Genomic DNA, 17372 nt, shown 5'->3' on the forward strand with positions numbered 1-17372 from the left:
TTGAAATGTAGAATCTAAGTCGTGTTTAGTCGGAGCCCCCACTAGTGGTCGGTACAAAAGTTACAGTTTTGTGAGTGATGTAACATTACGCGCATTATTATAAGACACAATGTCAAGTGCAGCACGTTGTTTGTCATTAAACATTGCCTGAATAGTACTAATGACTCATTGACTACTTAGTTTTACAAATTATTGCCTCTTGTGACAGGGCTTCTTGCTCTATCTCGGTCACAAAAATGAGGATATTGCTGCCTAGTGCAATAGCAGATATGAAAAAAAAACAGATACTATTTTTCTAAAACTAAATGAATGTGAATGTCATAAAAAATTTATTAATTAAAAAAATTTTAGGCACGGCTTTGGTCTACAAAGCTACAGATTGTAGGAAAAGCTAAACCAAAGTTATATCAAACTTTTGAAAGTTTAAAGGCTTCCCATTTTTTGCTTATGAGGTTTCTTTTCAATTAAAGTAACAAGTGTTGCGTGATCAACCCGTTGTTTTTATCAAAAAAATTCCAAAGAGGGTAGAACTTTTCTTAAGAAAATTGAAAGTTTTAAATTTTGGTGAATAATATAATTATTCGTTTTAGTGACATTGGTGTAGAAATAAATTTTGTCAATAAAAAATACTGAATGCATGAACCTGAAAGAACAGCTTTGCTCGGCCAACTTTCAGGTTAAAACAACATAAAAAGACTCGATTTATAGCATTATTCAGAACTGTAAGCTTTTGCGACGTAAAACAAATTTTACTTATGTATAGATTAAGATACTAATTCCATAGTTCAAGTATTATTTTTTGACTGTTTACAGATTACCATTATTTGATTGCGCCACGCTCCCGTGATTAAGCTATGCGTAGTTTTTACACGGGTGCGCAAAAAAGTTCGGTTGTTATGTACGAAGCGTAATTCTGTGATAATTTATTACGGTATGAACTATAAGTAATCTGTACAGTTAGAGAGATAGTATGGTAAAGACTGAGTACGAATTAAGACACTTAAAGCTAACTTAACTGTCAAGATTTCAGTCATACAACAGGTAACAAATGTTCCAGTTGATCAGATTAAGGTAAAAAATTATGTATATTCGTATGTTATAGAAGTACACACAACACACGTAAATATAATCATATTTTCAAGTCAAAAATAAACTACAGTAACGATGTTTCTTCACCATAATACCGCGGTTTAGAAACGATCATGGTTTTCCTTTAATTTTAGTTGTTCGATCGATACTGGTCACATGTGGGCCAACTTAGAACAAGAGCAGTATTACGGCTTCCCTCCTTCCGAACTAATCGGGTTTGACTAAGTGCCTTCCACACGTCGTACGATCCTCGACACCCCGCAGTTATTCATACATTACGCTACACGCTCAGTTAAAAATAACATTATCGGTGTCAAAAACTACAAGGGTTAACACCAATGCTCCCGATAACCGGCACATACACGTTTCAGTGCGATACGGAGGGTGTGCGACGTGAGCGGCATGAGCGCCGCCACGTGCACCACATTCCAGCGACGCTATCACCCGGGACACATCGCCGATGTCAGCTCGTCTGACACTATATATCAAAAGCGGACTACGTGACGTATAAAAAGGCCTTGCGTGTTTGGCAGTGACGGCTCGTGTTATCGATATGTACCATATTATCGGGTGACCCGTACGAAAACAAGAGTCGAGATCGCCATCGGCGAGTGGTGCGGGCCGGAGGCTGCGCGAGGAGGACGTGACACTGGTGTGCCGCTGGCCGCGGGTGAAAGGCTCTCATCGAAACAAAGAACTCTCGATCAACCGAAAAGTTCGTTTTGATATCGACGCTCGCGCACTTTCTCTTTTTTCACGGCTCTCTCGCGGCCTGGACGCCCGGGGGCAGCATCAATCACGAATTTGACGCGTCGCCGGAGAAAGTGCGCGTGCGCTTCCTGGACTCCGGCGACGCGGGGTGGACACTGACCGTTGACGAAGACGTGCTGCCTCCAAATGTGATACTGGTTCCAGCGATCGTCGTCCTGGACGTGGCCGTGCTGCAGTTGCGGCAGCGAGGGCAGGGGCGGCGGCGGCGCGGGCGGCAGCAGCTGCGGCGGCGGCGCCGGCGGCCCCAGGGGCTGAATAGGTTGGTGCTGGTACTCCATAGGGTCGAGTCGAGGCGTTCGACGACGCACTCGCTCAGTGATCACTCATCGCGGCGCGGGCGCGGAGATGGCGCGCGGCGTGCGTGCGCGGCGACGTGCAACGCGCGACTGGCCGAGGCGTCGCGACGCGCGGCGCGCTCCCTCCCGCGCGCCGCCCCCCCAGCGCGCGAGCACTAGCCCTCGTGCACCCCCACCCGGCGCGCGGTGCGGATACTTCCTCGCACGCAAGACACAGTTTTTAATTAGGGTGACATAACATGCGCGATCACTCTCGCCGCCGATAAGTGATGAGTTGCGGCGCTCGCGCGCATGTCGTGTGTACACAACGGTGCACGTGTCCACCGGCGCATGTAAACAATGCCCACAACTAGGTTACACGACCGAGCTGCACCTCCGCCTCTTTACATGTTATATGTTTAACGCGAACTCACATTACGACCATCTCATTTGGGACACTCAAAGAATCCAAAAGAGCATAATCGTTAAAGTTCTCAAACTACTCTTAGACTTGAGGTGACTTAAATCGATTGATTATTAAAAACACCGTAAATATTAGATTGTGAAAAGTATAATCCAGCTGGGTTATGTCTAAAGATTCCACGTCAAAAAATTTAAGCAGTTAATTGAAATATAACTTACGTTTTAAAATACAGCATTTAAACTGTATAATCATAAATGCTGTAATTTCAAAACTGTTTCAAGTCAGTAACGTGTATAACTAGTTAGTTTAACATAAAATACGTTAACCGCTCAACAAAACAAACTGGGTTAAGCGTCAGCAGTTTGTCTCGTCTATGAACGTGATACGAGCGAGCGCGTTGAAGTCTTTTACAAAGCACAAAGTTTGCTTATTAAAATAATAAATATCATAATATGTAATCATAATAGAGCCATGTGACTGGCGAGTAATATTAATATTTGTTTATTTACGTGACCTGTGTAATCGTTTGTACGTTTACATAATAATATGCAAACAAAGTTACTATGTAGTGATAGTATGAATGTACTGGTTTATACGTAAGCAATAAATGGAAATAGATATCTTGTTGGTAGGCACGTGCTTTTATTTGATAATTGTATATTGAAGATTCTGGCACTCTGACAGACTGACTAAGGTCTGATTTTACTAATGATTTTCAAATTTTTGTAAGATCGAACGAGATGGACTTTTGGCCGGGACGATATTTAAATGTTTTTAAGCAAGAAAATAGCATTTCAGATACGTTATGAGACTATCTGCAGATACTTAACTATCCTTTTGCGACCCATGCGTACCATCAGATTTGACTTTATATATAATCGTCTAAGGCGAAAAAGTACGTCTATTAAGGCGAGAGCGGGGTGAGGTAGGCTGTGAAATGAAGGAGGAGGGGGTGAAATTGAAGCTGCGATAGGAACAACAATGGTGTTTACACGCCTTCGTCAGCTGCCTTCTGACTCACAATAACGAACTTTACAATAATTTTACAACAATTCTACTTTTCAGGCGGCTCTTGATCTTTGGTATGTTCTAGAAGTCTTTTAGGTATTTTCTTGTTGTAGAACAAACAACCTTTCGATTCATGATTTCAATATCATGTGTCTTGCTTCAGGTAAATTTTGTTGACCATTTACTGGTTTTGTATTGGTTCACGAAGGTGTTTCTTGCTTAAACCCTTTAGGGTTAAACACCCCAGAGAATTAGTAGACTTGGGACCATATTTTCAGATGGTATTAATTTGAAAGGCCAGTTTTATAATATTTTGTATAATATTCTGGTTTGTCTACTGAGTTTTCTTAGACTACAGAAGTACCGGACTATTATTAGGCATTTGATATTTTACGGTACTATTAAGTAATATTTATGTATAAGTATAATAATAAGGTTAATTTATGAGACAAGTTTTTAACACGTATGTGTACAATATAACAAAAAAAACATTTGTTTAAAAAATCAAGTGATGCGTCATAATAAATCGCCGCACTGCTGCGAGTGTCAAATTTAAATGATAGGCGGAGGGAAAGCGAACGAAATCACCGACGTTACTTACAAGTACTTATGAAGGAAATAAAAAAAGTGTATCCACGAGTACGTATTTATGTTCTGAAACAATCGCTTCTGTTTACAAACTGAATTGTACTGATAAGGATCGTAGTTTGTAGTGATATTGAACCTTGGCAATATGTAGGTATGTATATAACATCGCAGTCTGTATTCCAAAGGGGTGGGTACTTATACAGAGACCAAAGATCGCCACTTACTACAATTCCTATACACTTCTTGTGCTAATTACATCGATACATATTGTCATACGTGGTATGTACCTACTACTTTCCAAATACGATTTAGTTTTTATTAAGATATTAAATTAAATTTCAAAAATAAGTCTATTTTCTTGGCTTTTGACATTAGAAACATATTTAACCCTTTTATGGCATGAAGTTCTAGATAATATGATAAACAAATTAAGCTTTAAAAAAAGATGAATAAATATTTGTGATTAATATTGTGTTTCAATCCGTCTGCTAGCTGGATAATAGCTGAGTATTTAGGGCTAGAGCTATCTCGCAAATTGGTTCAGTAGTAAAACTACATAATATACATTTACTTTCGCTTTACATATTAGTATAAATAGCGGTGCCGTGAGAAATCACTGCAAGATTTTCGCCGTGATAATGAATGCAAGATAAACTGCTATAACGGCTGTCTTAAAACGAAACGCAGTTTTGAATAAAAGAATTAAGTAAAATCTGACTTTATAATTTATTATAATTGTTTTAAAAATAGAAAACTTGAGGCGCATATAAAAAATCCAATCGCTATGATACAAAACTAGTTGATCCGAAACGAAGAACGGTTGTTATCAGTTCTTATCACCAATTGTTTGACAAACAGCTGGTGTTACGCAACCATTAAACCGCCTTAAAATATTTACCACAACACTCGCATATATCTACAAAAAATAATATCAATAAAAATTGTGCACAGGATACTATCCCTTACTATTTCCCAGTAATACATGAATCTATGAGTTGTAAACAGGATAATAATAGTTGTAATAATGGAAAGGGTACTATCCCCTATTACTTCCCAGTCATAAATAAATCACAGAGTAAGAAACAGAACAATAATAGTTGTGATTTAAACGGAACGACTGCTAATGAGAAAATAGAGGATAAGGACTTTTTTCGTTAACAAAGATAATAGTAATTCTGCATGTACTTTACTGCATCAAAATATAGCTGGATTATTGAATAAAATTGATGTCATGGAGGTATTTTTAAGTGAATTGTATAGCAGCAATTTGTGTTTAGATATCTTGTGTTTTTCAGAAACTTTTGTAAGATCGGGTGATGAGCTCAATATTCAGTTTAAAGAATATACGCTAGCCAGTTCGTTTTCCAGGAAAAGGGAAAAACGAGGGGGTGTTTGCATTCTAGTTCATAAGTCATTTAATAGTAAAAATTTAGAATATCTTAAAGAACTATGTACAGAAAAAATATTTGAATGTTGTGGAGTAGAGATCCCCGCTGTACAGTGTATTGTCATTTGTATTTATAGGATACCAAATTCAAATACCATACAGTTCTTTGAGAAATTGGAACAATTATTGTATAAATTACTTTTAAAATTTAAGAAACGAATAATTATTGCGGGCGATATGAACATTGACACGTTGAAAGACACTAGAGACTCGTCTAAACTGAAAGATATTTTTGCAAACTATGGCTTTTATCAACATATTAACACACCTACACGTCAAAGCTCTTGCATAGATCACATTTTCAGTAATAGGAGAAGGGCTGTTGGAAGTACACATGAGTTACACCTATCCGATCATAACACATGTCAATTGTTATCATTTTCGATCCGTAACCCTAAACCTTTGTTAAAATACTGGTACATTAATGTTAGAGATTATCATATCGAACATGTTAAAAAGTTTAATGACGCTTTATGTGGACTATCGTGGTGTGACATTTATAGTGATAACGATGTTAATAGAACTTTTGATTACTTTCAGGACATCTTTGTCTTGTTTTATAATTTATGTTTTCCTTTGAAAAAAATAAAAATCTATAGTAATAGTAGGTCACCCAAGTGGATAACAAAAGGTATAAAAATTTGTTGCAAAAATAAAAGACAACTCAAGAGTATGTGTTATCAAAAACAAAATATACACATCAGGGCTAAATACATAAATTATAATAAAATACTAAGAAAGTGTATTGTTTCATCAAAAAAGTATGCTAATCTCAAATACATACAAAATTCTAAAAATAAAGGTTTATCTACTTGGAATATAATTAACAATAAATCAGACTCAGTTAGAACTCATAAACAGATCGATTCCATAAATTATAACAATGAAATAATAACTGATCCTATCAGAGTTGCGAATGCTTTTAACGACACATTTATTACAGTTTCCGAAGATAAAAATGATACAAGGCAGCCGAATATAGACAATGTATTTAATCATTTAAACAGGAATAGTAATAGTATTTTTTTGCGCCCTTGCACCCCATCTGAAATCTTTAGAACTATCAAATCTTTAAATAACAAGAAATCAGTGGGATATGATGAGGTTTCCACTTATGTCTTAAAATCTTGTGCTGGATCAATATCTGAAATTTTATGTCATTTAATAAATCTTTCATTATCAAACGGAATCTTCCCAGATAAATTAAAAATTTCAATTGTTAAACCACTCCATAAAAAAGACTGCACTCTAGATATAAATAATTATAGGCCCATCACCCTTATACCCATTCTGTCTAAAGTATATGAAAAGGTAATGCATTCCAGACTATGTGAGTTTTTAAATAAAAATAAAATTATTAAAGAAGAACAGAATGGCTTTCAAAAGGGTAAGTCTACCACACTTGCAGCTTATTCTCTAGTTAAGTCTATAACGGAAAACATAGATAAAAAACAGCCAGTCACTGTGGTCTTTCTAGATATGAGCAAGGCATTTGATCTAGTTAATTTTGAAAAGTTGCTAGATAAGTGTGAGCGTTACGGTATCCGCGGTCCGGCTCTGGATTGGCTACGGAGCTACCTCTTAGATAGAACGCAGTGCGTGGAAGTGTCCCGCATTGATAAAAATCTCATATCTGCGACATATCGATCTAGTTTTAAAAGTAATAGGGCGGGAGTACCTCAAGGTAGTGTCTTGGGGCCACTTCTTTTCCTGTTATACATAAATGATTTACCAAGTGTGACTACTCATAGATGTATACTCTTTGCTGATGATGTGTCAGTGGTCATACCTCAAATTAAAGATGTGAATCACGAGGAAACAGTATACATTACACTAAATAATATATTAAAGTGGCTTACACATAACGACTTAAAGGTGAATGTAGCTAAAACTAAATTCATACATTTTATAAATTATCAACAAATTCCAACACATATTGACATCACCCTTGAAGGAATTAAAATAAATAAAGTTAGCAATATAAAATTCTTGGGTATCACTTTAGACGAACATTGCAATTGGAAATTACATATAGAGTCAGTATGCAACAAGCTCGGTAGATTTGTATATGCTTTGAGACAATTAAAGAAAACAGCCAATGATGCAGCAGCTCTTACTGCGTATCATGGTCATGTAGGATCCGTGTTTAAATACGGACTGCTACTATGGGGTAACTCAACGCATATTAGTAGAGCGTTTTTAATGCAGAAAAAGTGCATCAGAGCGATATGTGGAGCAGGGCCTTTTGAAACTTGTAGACCACTATTTAGGAAGTTGGGCATTTTAACTTTGGTGTCTATGTATATAATGGAGATAGGAATGTTTGTCAGGAAACATCCACATCTGTTTGCTAAAGTAAGGGAAAATCATAAATACAAATCGAGGGACCCAACCAAATTAAAGGTTGTCGCATGTAGAAGTACCTATTATAAACAAAACAGCCAAATGATGTGCATAAAAGTGTATAATCATATTCCACGGGTATTCAGGGAACTTCCTTTATTAAAATTCAAATCTCACCTAAAAAAATGGCTAATTGAGAATTGCTTCTATACAATTAATGAGTTTTTTAATTTTAAGCATAATTAATAAATTATAATGATTATAACATTAATTGTTTAAGTATAACATTGATTATGATGTATAATGAAAATGATTTAATTAATGTAGCCCTAGTTATGTATGGTAATTTAATCTCAAATTATTTTGACAATTTTGAAAATTTTGACATTCATTTATAATTAATATTCGACATTCTAATTGTGAGGACATTGTAACTATTGTGATTGATATTTAATTATTATGAAGTATGTCATAGTGTTATTTAATCGTATATTGTAAAAACTTGTAAAATACTAAATTTTCGCATGCCTACTAAGGGTGAGATGCTTGTACCAACCAACAATGTAACAACTTTTGTGTAACCATCTCCTACGAATAAAATATCTTTATTGCCGTATACAGTCGGGAACAAAAATATCGACAATATAACATTCTGGTCTTATTTTATCAACAGTAAAATTATGAACACTTAATAAATAAGAGATATCCCATTACTATCCCACTGCCGGGCAAGGGTTTCCTTCCGTAATGTGAGAGGAATAAGACCTCGATTTCCACCATAGTCCACCACGGTGGCTAAGTACGACTTTGTATACCATCAAGAACTATGTTAAGGAACTCGGCTTGCAAGATTGCTTCGCTTTGTTTTCTTTTACCGCTAGAACAAGTGATAGTTATTTCTAATATAACATAACTATATAATTATACTCGGGTTCGAACCCTCGACCACTTGTGCGAAAATAATTTTACAACCACATTAAAGTTAAAGCATTCTTTATATACATTTTTCTTGCATAGTAAGTTGGAAAAAATTATATTGTATACATATTTTGGCTCGTAACTGTACTAGTACAGAGTTCTCTCTCGGGCTGCGTAGGAAGTAGATGTTTGGTCATGACAGTTCTTAAAACCCTTCACGTTGAAATAGATACAATATCACGTTTTTATACCCTATGTATAAAGCCTATCTTCTATCAGTAATGTAGGGACGCACATAACCGGTTGCGCTCACCATTCGGGAAATGATCTGTAGGTTAAGCTAACGTTGGCGCGGTCTATCCATAGATGGGTGACCGCATAATGGTCCCACCTAGTGTCAAAATTGTTCAAACCCCAAAGGCCTTTGACGTGGCTTAATGATTGTTATTCTAATTGAAAACAAGCGGGACTGACTTTTTACGTGCCTTCCGAAGCACGGAGACGCCCAGTTTAAATACCACTTTGCGGTCACCCATCTATCGGATGATCGCGCCAGGGTTTGCTTAATCCACAGATCTTTTACCGATCGATGAGCGCAACTAGCTATGGGTGCCTAATTGTTAATGGGAGTGTAATTCAGAGCCCTCTGTCTACAGCTTTAAGTGTAACAAGCGTGATGTATTACTATTACTTTCCATACTAATGAATGAATAACAGTAGTCATTATAACATAGATTTAAGTAATACTACATTTCGTTTGAGATTGTGAAAGTGTTGTAGTTATGCGGTCAAGTTTAATACAAGCTTACATGAATCATTCAGAGTAACTAACTGCACTGTGGCGCAATAGTTGAAGTGATCGTCGTGCCATTACCTTAAGGAAGTTGGGGTTCGATTTTACATATTGTAAATTTAACTTATTCTTTTAAATATGTTTTTCTTTGTAGGCAGTCTCAAATAATTTGTTTAGACCAGACTAAGGCTAATATAGACTTATTTATGTTATTCATTTACGTCTTTTTATCTACCTCATCTTTTCTATTAAAATATGAGTTAGCATAATAGCTACAATTTTGACAGTCATTTGCTGTGAATTTATCTACCGGATAAGTTATCTGACACTTATCAATGACCTGTAAAACTGGTACTTACAAATTGATAGACATTTTGTTGACTGCCTTACAAACAAACGTTGTGTAAACTTCAATTAATTATTTTATGTTTTGTCTTGTTCCTTCATAAATAATTCCTAACTAGAGCGTAAGTAACAAAAAATAGAGATTAACTACACACTATTGCTTATATCCCGCTTATTGGTAAGGTAAAGAGTATTTTAATTTAATTTTGGTCTAAACAATCGGCATTTAGCAACACAGGAAAATACACGCAATAAGAACAAAGCGTCGCGTCGCTGTGTGTGTGAGTGTGTGCACGTATGCGAGCGTATGTACAATCGGGAGTTATCACTGGGGTCGCGGACTTGACCCCTAATAGCTTCGACTATTGTTTATTACTGTACAACACTACATAGTTGATCATACATCTTTTTCTGATTGTTTTATGAAGTTAATGTAGGGCTAGAATCTAAAGGCCTCCTATAATGCAAGCATCGGACTTATGTATATTTTTGGGTGGACTTGCAAACAGTTACTTACTTGTAACCTTGCAACCTTGTGTTGATCCTAATTAATCACATAAATATTTAAGACATTTAATTAAAGAAGGACTGTTTGAATTTCTTTCAGGAAAACGAGTTAGTTCAAAATGTTATTTTGTTAAAATAAACAACTGACACGTTTTTCCATTACAATGCTGTTCTTGCAGTACCCCGTCATGTAAAAAAAAATATAGCGGTTCGGAGAGAAGAACTACTAAGAATAAAAACGTTTCGGAATTGGGTAGATGCCTTCATTCAAGTAACTTTATTACATTGTATTACCAACACTATTAAACTACAATCGAAACTAACTGCCGTATACTTCATCCTTATTCACACCTAAAGCAATACTCGTCATTAAAAACCGAGCAAAATCACTAAATAAGAAAACGAATATCTTAAAAAGTCGTCCGGGCCGTCGAAAAGTAGAAGCAGTGCCAAAAGTCGTCGGGCAAGCAAGTTTCACTTTCATGAGAGAGCAGGGGGGCGAGGGGGAGGGGAGGAGGGGGCTTACACTCGCGCACTCTTACCAACAAAAAATGCAACTTTTCCTTTCTCAAAATCACAAGCACTTTCACCAGTGCCAAAACCTGTACGATTGTTGCTCGGCACTTAATACGCATTAACATAGATGCAAGTTTTCACTATCGTTAGTGACCCTCGTCTCGCCTTTATAATATAATATAAGCAATTATCTCACATGAGACTTTTTAGGACTATTTGACGCGTTGATTTTGTTAATGTAATTTGAATCAGTAGTGTGTTCAGAATACTATAAAAGTATTTGATTCATTTGTTTTTTTCATTTAGTTTTCTTGCCTTTTACTTTAAGTTTAGAAATACAGTATTTTTTTATCAAAATTAGAAATATTCGTGCTCTCATAGACTAACGTAAGTTATGAAAGATCAGTACATATTCATAATGTATTGGGTATTATGTTTGCTTACTCAGTTAGTGACGTATAGTAAACATTTAATGAAAATAACAGTTTTTTAAATTTTCGACAGTCTTTGCTTCAGAAATGAAGAGATGAAGTATTTTTATAAAACGTGTTATTTTTTATGTGTTCAAAACACAACAAATACTGCCGCTAGTGATTTTAACAAACATACAAACAACAGACACAAAATACAATCAGTCCCGAAACTACTATAATATATGCATCACTCATATAGTTATTTCGAATGAGAATCGAGCCTGCGACCTTAACCAGGTTTTTTCGATCCATAAAATAAAATAGAGATAAGTAGGTACACGAACATAGTCACGAGTTTTACTAATTAATGCGGGTTTTAAAAACTAAATGTTGATCTAATACCAGTCCTATGAGGAAATATATAAAAGGCTAAATATCAAAATCAGATTTGAATGTCAACAATTTAGAGACAAATTCAATGATAGTTGTGTTTTTGTTTATCACATTGATTCGTTTTCTTACTTTTTTACAAATTTCACAAATACTACATACCAGATGTAGTATTTGTGAAGTTAGGGTCGGAGAAGATAAGCCGTGTGGATTCAGAAGCTTGGCTCTCCATGAGATCAGGGGGGCTATCACGTATCTCAGTTGTCAAATATTTGAAAGACACTACCCTGTACATTGTTTTCTCCCTTAGAATACTGTGGTTAGCACGTTACGTCAAAGCAGCAATGTACTGAATAATGACCATCAATTTGACGTACACTAGCTGTCAACTGAGATACGTGATAAGCCCGCTGATATCCTTTTCACAGGGCAATTCTTATTAAGTAGTCTTGGCAACATTTTACATGAAATATTTTTGGTGGGATACAATTATTTAGACCAGTTTCGTAGCTTACGATATTGCCAGATAACCTAACTGCTAGATAAAATAATTATAGATGGTTAAAGTCGCCACGATGCTATCGCTGGGGTTCGATTCCCACACGGAATAGTGCGATCTACAAATAATTCAATGGCCCATATTTTCTTTACCCTGTATACATACATATATCAATTTACTAACCCTCTTAATAATAAACACTATAAACACACTATAAACCAATTTTAGTAAAAAAGCTACTATAATATAATTTCTCTTTTTCATTTCGCCAAGGAGTGAAAGAAACAAAACACTTTATAAGTCTTTCATAACTTCATATATTTTCATGAATAAGAGGGTAAATGTACTGTTTTCTGTGACTAAGTCTACCTACTCTTAATAGAACGAGCGCGATGTTATATACAAAGAAGTAATTGTATGAAATTAAAATGGTTTATTACTTGAAGCGAGCACAAAAGAAACGTGATTACATTTATTATTATAACAAGTATATAATGTAGGTATATAATCGCGATTTATGATGGAGACGTAGCTACAACATTTTAACATATCATTGTTTCTACTACATAACTAAACCAAGCCTCTGCCCGCGACTTGAAAGATTTCCCGGAAAAAACATTTTCTTAATCCATTATTGTCCCTGCTGGGCTACTTCCTCCCGAAGGAGGGAAAGGTTAGACCTTGAGTCCACCACACTGGCTACATGCGGGATGGAAAAGTATACTATGTTAAAAACATAGTTCAGAGTGCAAAATATCACATATTACGGTTAGTAGTTTTTGCAGGAAAAAGTAACAAACATACTAACAAACTATCTAATTTTTCATTTTAGTAGGTTAACGTTCCAGAACGTATATTTTCTTAAAGCGATCAGATTTATTGTCCACAATTTATGTAAATTCAACACAATCAAGCAATGATTCATTTAATGATTTTAATCATCGAGTAATTTTAGCTTTTATCCGAAGCTCGTAATCCACAACAAAACCTATCAATAAGAAGATATAACGATGAAATACTTCATTACTACTACTCATATTTATATAAAATCTAATCTTTAGAAAAAAGTCTACAACTGGTCACCCATCCATGGATCAACGTGGCAAAAGTTCCTTAAGTTTTCTATTAATTGTTACTAAGTAAAGTTCTATTGCCAATAAACAAGGGCGGTTTGCCAAATCGTAAAGTTACTTTAAATAACGACCAATAGTGAAATTGTTAAAACTTTCTAAGTTTTAAACGTTAGTAAATCGTTTAACTTTTTAGTGTTTTATTTCCTGCAGTACGGTCGCCTTAATACTGAAAGGTAGTGAGTTCGATTCTCCTTTGCTAAGCATTACTATCAACAAAAAGAAAAGGGTTCAGACCGGTAGACACACATGTTGTGACAAATGATTACTCGAATGATCATCGAACCTACACCGCATATTAAAAGGATTTAAAATGACCACCACCTTGTCTACTATGTGTTCTGGTATTTAATTAGTCAAACTTTATCCAAATCGGTTTATCCGTTTCGGCGGACAATCTTTCATAACTTCACTCAATATTAAGACCGATTTATACGCGAGTTGTTTCTTATCATGTTAAGAAAAGTTCGCGCATTCATGATGTAGGTATTTCTAACTATAAATACGCTTATCAAAGAAACATGGACTAACATTGTTCTACAATCTACTATGTTACTATGATGCACCTGTTTAAGCAGGTAACCATAGAAACTTCATCTAACATAATTCTGTCTGTCTATCGCTTCTTCATGGCTAAACCACTGCAACGATTTTGATGAAATTTTGTTTAAAGATAGTTTGATACTTGAGGAAGGACTAACGATAGTTTTTATCCTTTTTTGCGGTATGAACTGTTTAATTTGGTCACGTATTTCATTAGACTAGTATAATTACTAATATTGTAACTATCTTTTACTTTTGAGACCAAAATGAGGGCATCTTTAAATTGTTATTTAATAAAACTAGCTTCCACCAGTGTCGGAGCGTTATGATTTCCGGGAGTATAAAAATCCTATGAATTAATCTGGGCTACAAACTATCTGTCTCTACTACTAATCCGTTCAGTAGGATTAACGTGCCACCAAACAAACATACATCCTCACCAACATTGGACAATATATAGTACATATTAACATAAATGAATGCATGGTGTAATACAACTAACAGTACCACGTGGGCGGCACTCGCGCAAGTTGCGAGCGGTGCAACGCGTTCAATGTCACGGCTGTCACCTGGCCGATACGTTATCAGCTGTTATAACTCCATTGTGCGGCTCTAACACAATACCATCAATGTTTTCAGTCGAGGCTAACACCTGGTCAACCGCGTCACTGTCAAACATCGCTTAAACTTCAACATTTCCTATTAAATCTCTGTGTTTGGTCTTTTTCTCGTCAATGTAAGGGAAAGCGAGAAAGTTTGTGATAAGTGATTAATATATTTTTGAGGGAGACACGTTACTGATTTAGTAGTTTCGTATTTTTTTTCACTTTCTTCTTGGTTTGACATTAATTTGTCTTACTGTAGACTTTTATAGTGTCTAAAGGATTTTTTTTAAGTTAAATATACTGGGAAAAGTATTTATCAACACTGAATCGTTACGGCAACCTAGAACTCATTTAATTCAATTAACGATTGAAATACTAAAAGTGAGAGATGTCCCTGACCTATATTGACACGGTTTGCACGTTGATGAATAATTCACCCTTAAGGCTTCATCTTATGTATTTAATTAATTATGCATATATTCCTCAATTATATGAAAAAATAATGTTGATATTATTTTTAGAAACATAGCAGATTTCGAAGATGAATGAGATATTTTTGAAAGCGAGGTCCGGCGACCTTGGTGCTAACTTTGTAAACATGAGAAGGCTTCAATGTGTATCTACTTTCTCCTTGGTGACGTAGCGGCTTTACATTTCACCGCTGAATTTTTAGTTAGCACAACATTTTTGTTAACCTATGACCTGAATATCGGACCGAAGACGGATATGGAATATTGTATCAACAATTGCACTTAAGGATTTTGAATAGTCATTGCTTTGTAAAATAAAAGAGTAAGAATGAAACATGCTTGTTATAATATCTGATTTAGATTGTGAGGCGCTGAATGAAAAAATCACACGGTAATAGTTGTAAACAGTGTTTTTTTTTTCTTAGAAATTTAAGTCTAATAAGTACTAACATAAAAAGCGACCATTTCTACCTAAACAAAAAAGCCACTTATCTTCATCATCCGAATTAGTAGAACAATTCAAACTGCAAAAACAGTACGATTGCAAATAACGTTTTGGTATCGCATCTCTATCTTAACAAAAGTGAAACTTAGTTTTTGACATTGATTCTGTGAGTACGTCATCGCTTGAGGCGCTAAAATCAGAAGTCAATCTGCTGAGTGAATGTGGGTCAGAAAGCGAGAGACCGCTCGCGCCTTCTGCCTTGCTCCTTTACCGACTAATAATATGGTATTATTGTGTGAAATTCCCAGAGAAGGACCTACTTTTACCGCCTTTTCAGTTATGAATGGTGTGCTTAGATTTTTAAGTGCTTGTATGACGATTGTTTGCCAGATTTTGGTGTAAAAGTTTCTGTAGTGAAAATATTGTTCGTGTTTTTGCTTTGTTAATTATGGTTACCCTTTTTATTATTCAAAATACTGAAGGTAAACATTTTTGGAGTTCATGGTACATTGTTTTCATTTTTATCTTTAAAATGATTTAGTTGAATAGGAATCTAGGAATCAATCGAAATGAATGACAGTTCATTTTTGTGCTCACACTACTTCTGAGGCTATTAATAGCGTGATGACTTGAACCGAGATCTAGCTACTTTGAAGTTTAAGAGAGAGACTTTTGCCCGGAGAAGGCTTAATTTCGAGAATCTGTCCAATGTCCATAAAGGTAACATTGTAAATGTGCCTGATCCATATTTGACCTGCGTATCAAATTAAGACATAGTAGCACTACTTTCTTTTCGGGAGGAGTTTCATTCCCAACACAGACGGTAATAGTGTCTTATCAATACGAAGTTATTTTTTTCTGAATGATTAGTTACATTTTTATGCTGCTCTGAAAACTACTTTTATGATTTTTAGCTTAACCTATACTGCTTAACACTGATACAGCTTTAGCTATAGAAAATTAAATTAAAAGCAAACACACGTACTTAAAATTAATAAATAATTTCAATCAAAATTTAAAAATGGTTGTTTATCAGTGCGCGAACCGGGAGTTGATTGTTCCCTGTCACGATTGGTAGAATGTTTCCTGCGAGTGTGACATACGTCAGGGCCCCTCTCCGACCCCAGGATGGTATTTGCGGCTCGGATGTGCATGACACTGGTGCCACGTGACGTTGTTCCGCTGCAACGCATTTCCTTGTGCACCGATGCGGACACGAATACAGATTTTCCATGTTTTGTACAGGTTTGTTTATTTTTTATTTCTATAAGTTGTACCCAGGGTATAGGTGGTGTAAGAAAGGAGGCTGACTCGTGAGAGCTTAGAAGTTCTTCGTAGCTACATTAGTGTAGTAGTGTAGTAACCATAAAGAAAAATCTGGTGTAACCACGGGTCAGTCCCCCTATGAAATACAAGGAGTCCGAAAATCGTCACTTACTGAGACCTCTAGTTATACGAATATTCGTTTATACAGAAGTTGGGAAAAACAGTGAGTTAAAATTGCAGTGCTTTTAAAAAGCTACAAAAATAATGACAGTTTCCCAAATAGTAGTTATTCTCAGGTACAATTTCAGTGCGAACAAAATAAACGCCAACTAAAGCCATCTAGCGGCGACAAGGCAGAACTATTTCCCCGCGTAACTAACTCAATATATCATTGATAATGCGAATTATGCGTGAGTGAGTGACGGTCGAATGAATACATAAAAATCTGTTTGAAAATTACCATTGATTCATTCATTACTGTTTACATTTAAGAGCGAAACCGATTTGATGAAATTTTCTGATTAGAACCTGTACTTGGCTAGTGGCTTGGGTAGAAAATCGTTCATCTGGGCTCGAGCCTAACCGAA

At 35.7% G+C, this 17372-nt stretch overlaps 1 protein-coding gene across 14 annotated transcripts in view; it reads right to left on the minus strand.

The window, feature by feature from the left end:
- The window catches only part of Pdp1 (PAR bZIP family member Pdp1), a 193671-nt gene that overhangs the window by 16692 nt on the left and 159607 nt on the right, over window positions 1-17372 (minus strand). The window contains exon 1 of one of the 14 annotated variants that reach the window (XM_076135171.1): window positions 1961-2262. The exons of 12 other annotated variants lie outside the window; for them this stretch is intronic. In XM_076135171.1, coding sequence (XP_075991286.1) covers window positions 1961-2138 — 178 coding nt within the window. In that variant the 5' untranslated portion in view covers window positions 2139-2262. Of the gene's footprint in view, window positions 1-1960; window positions 2263-17372 lie in introns of those variants that run through there. One more of the 14 variants, XM_076135172.1, reaches the window with a different exon arrangement.

The sequence above is a fragment of the Anticarsia gemmatalis genome, chromosome Z, assembly GCF_050436995.1.
Source record: "Anticarsia gemmatalis isolate Benzon Research Colony breed Stoneville strain chromosome Z, ilAntGemm2 primary, whole genome shotgun sequence".
NCBI lineage: Eukaryota > Metazoa > Arthropoda > Insecta > Lepidoptera > Erebidae > Anticarsia > Anticarsia gemmatalis.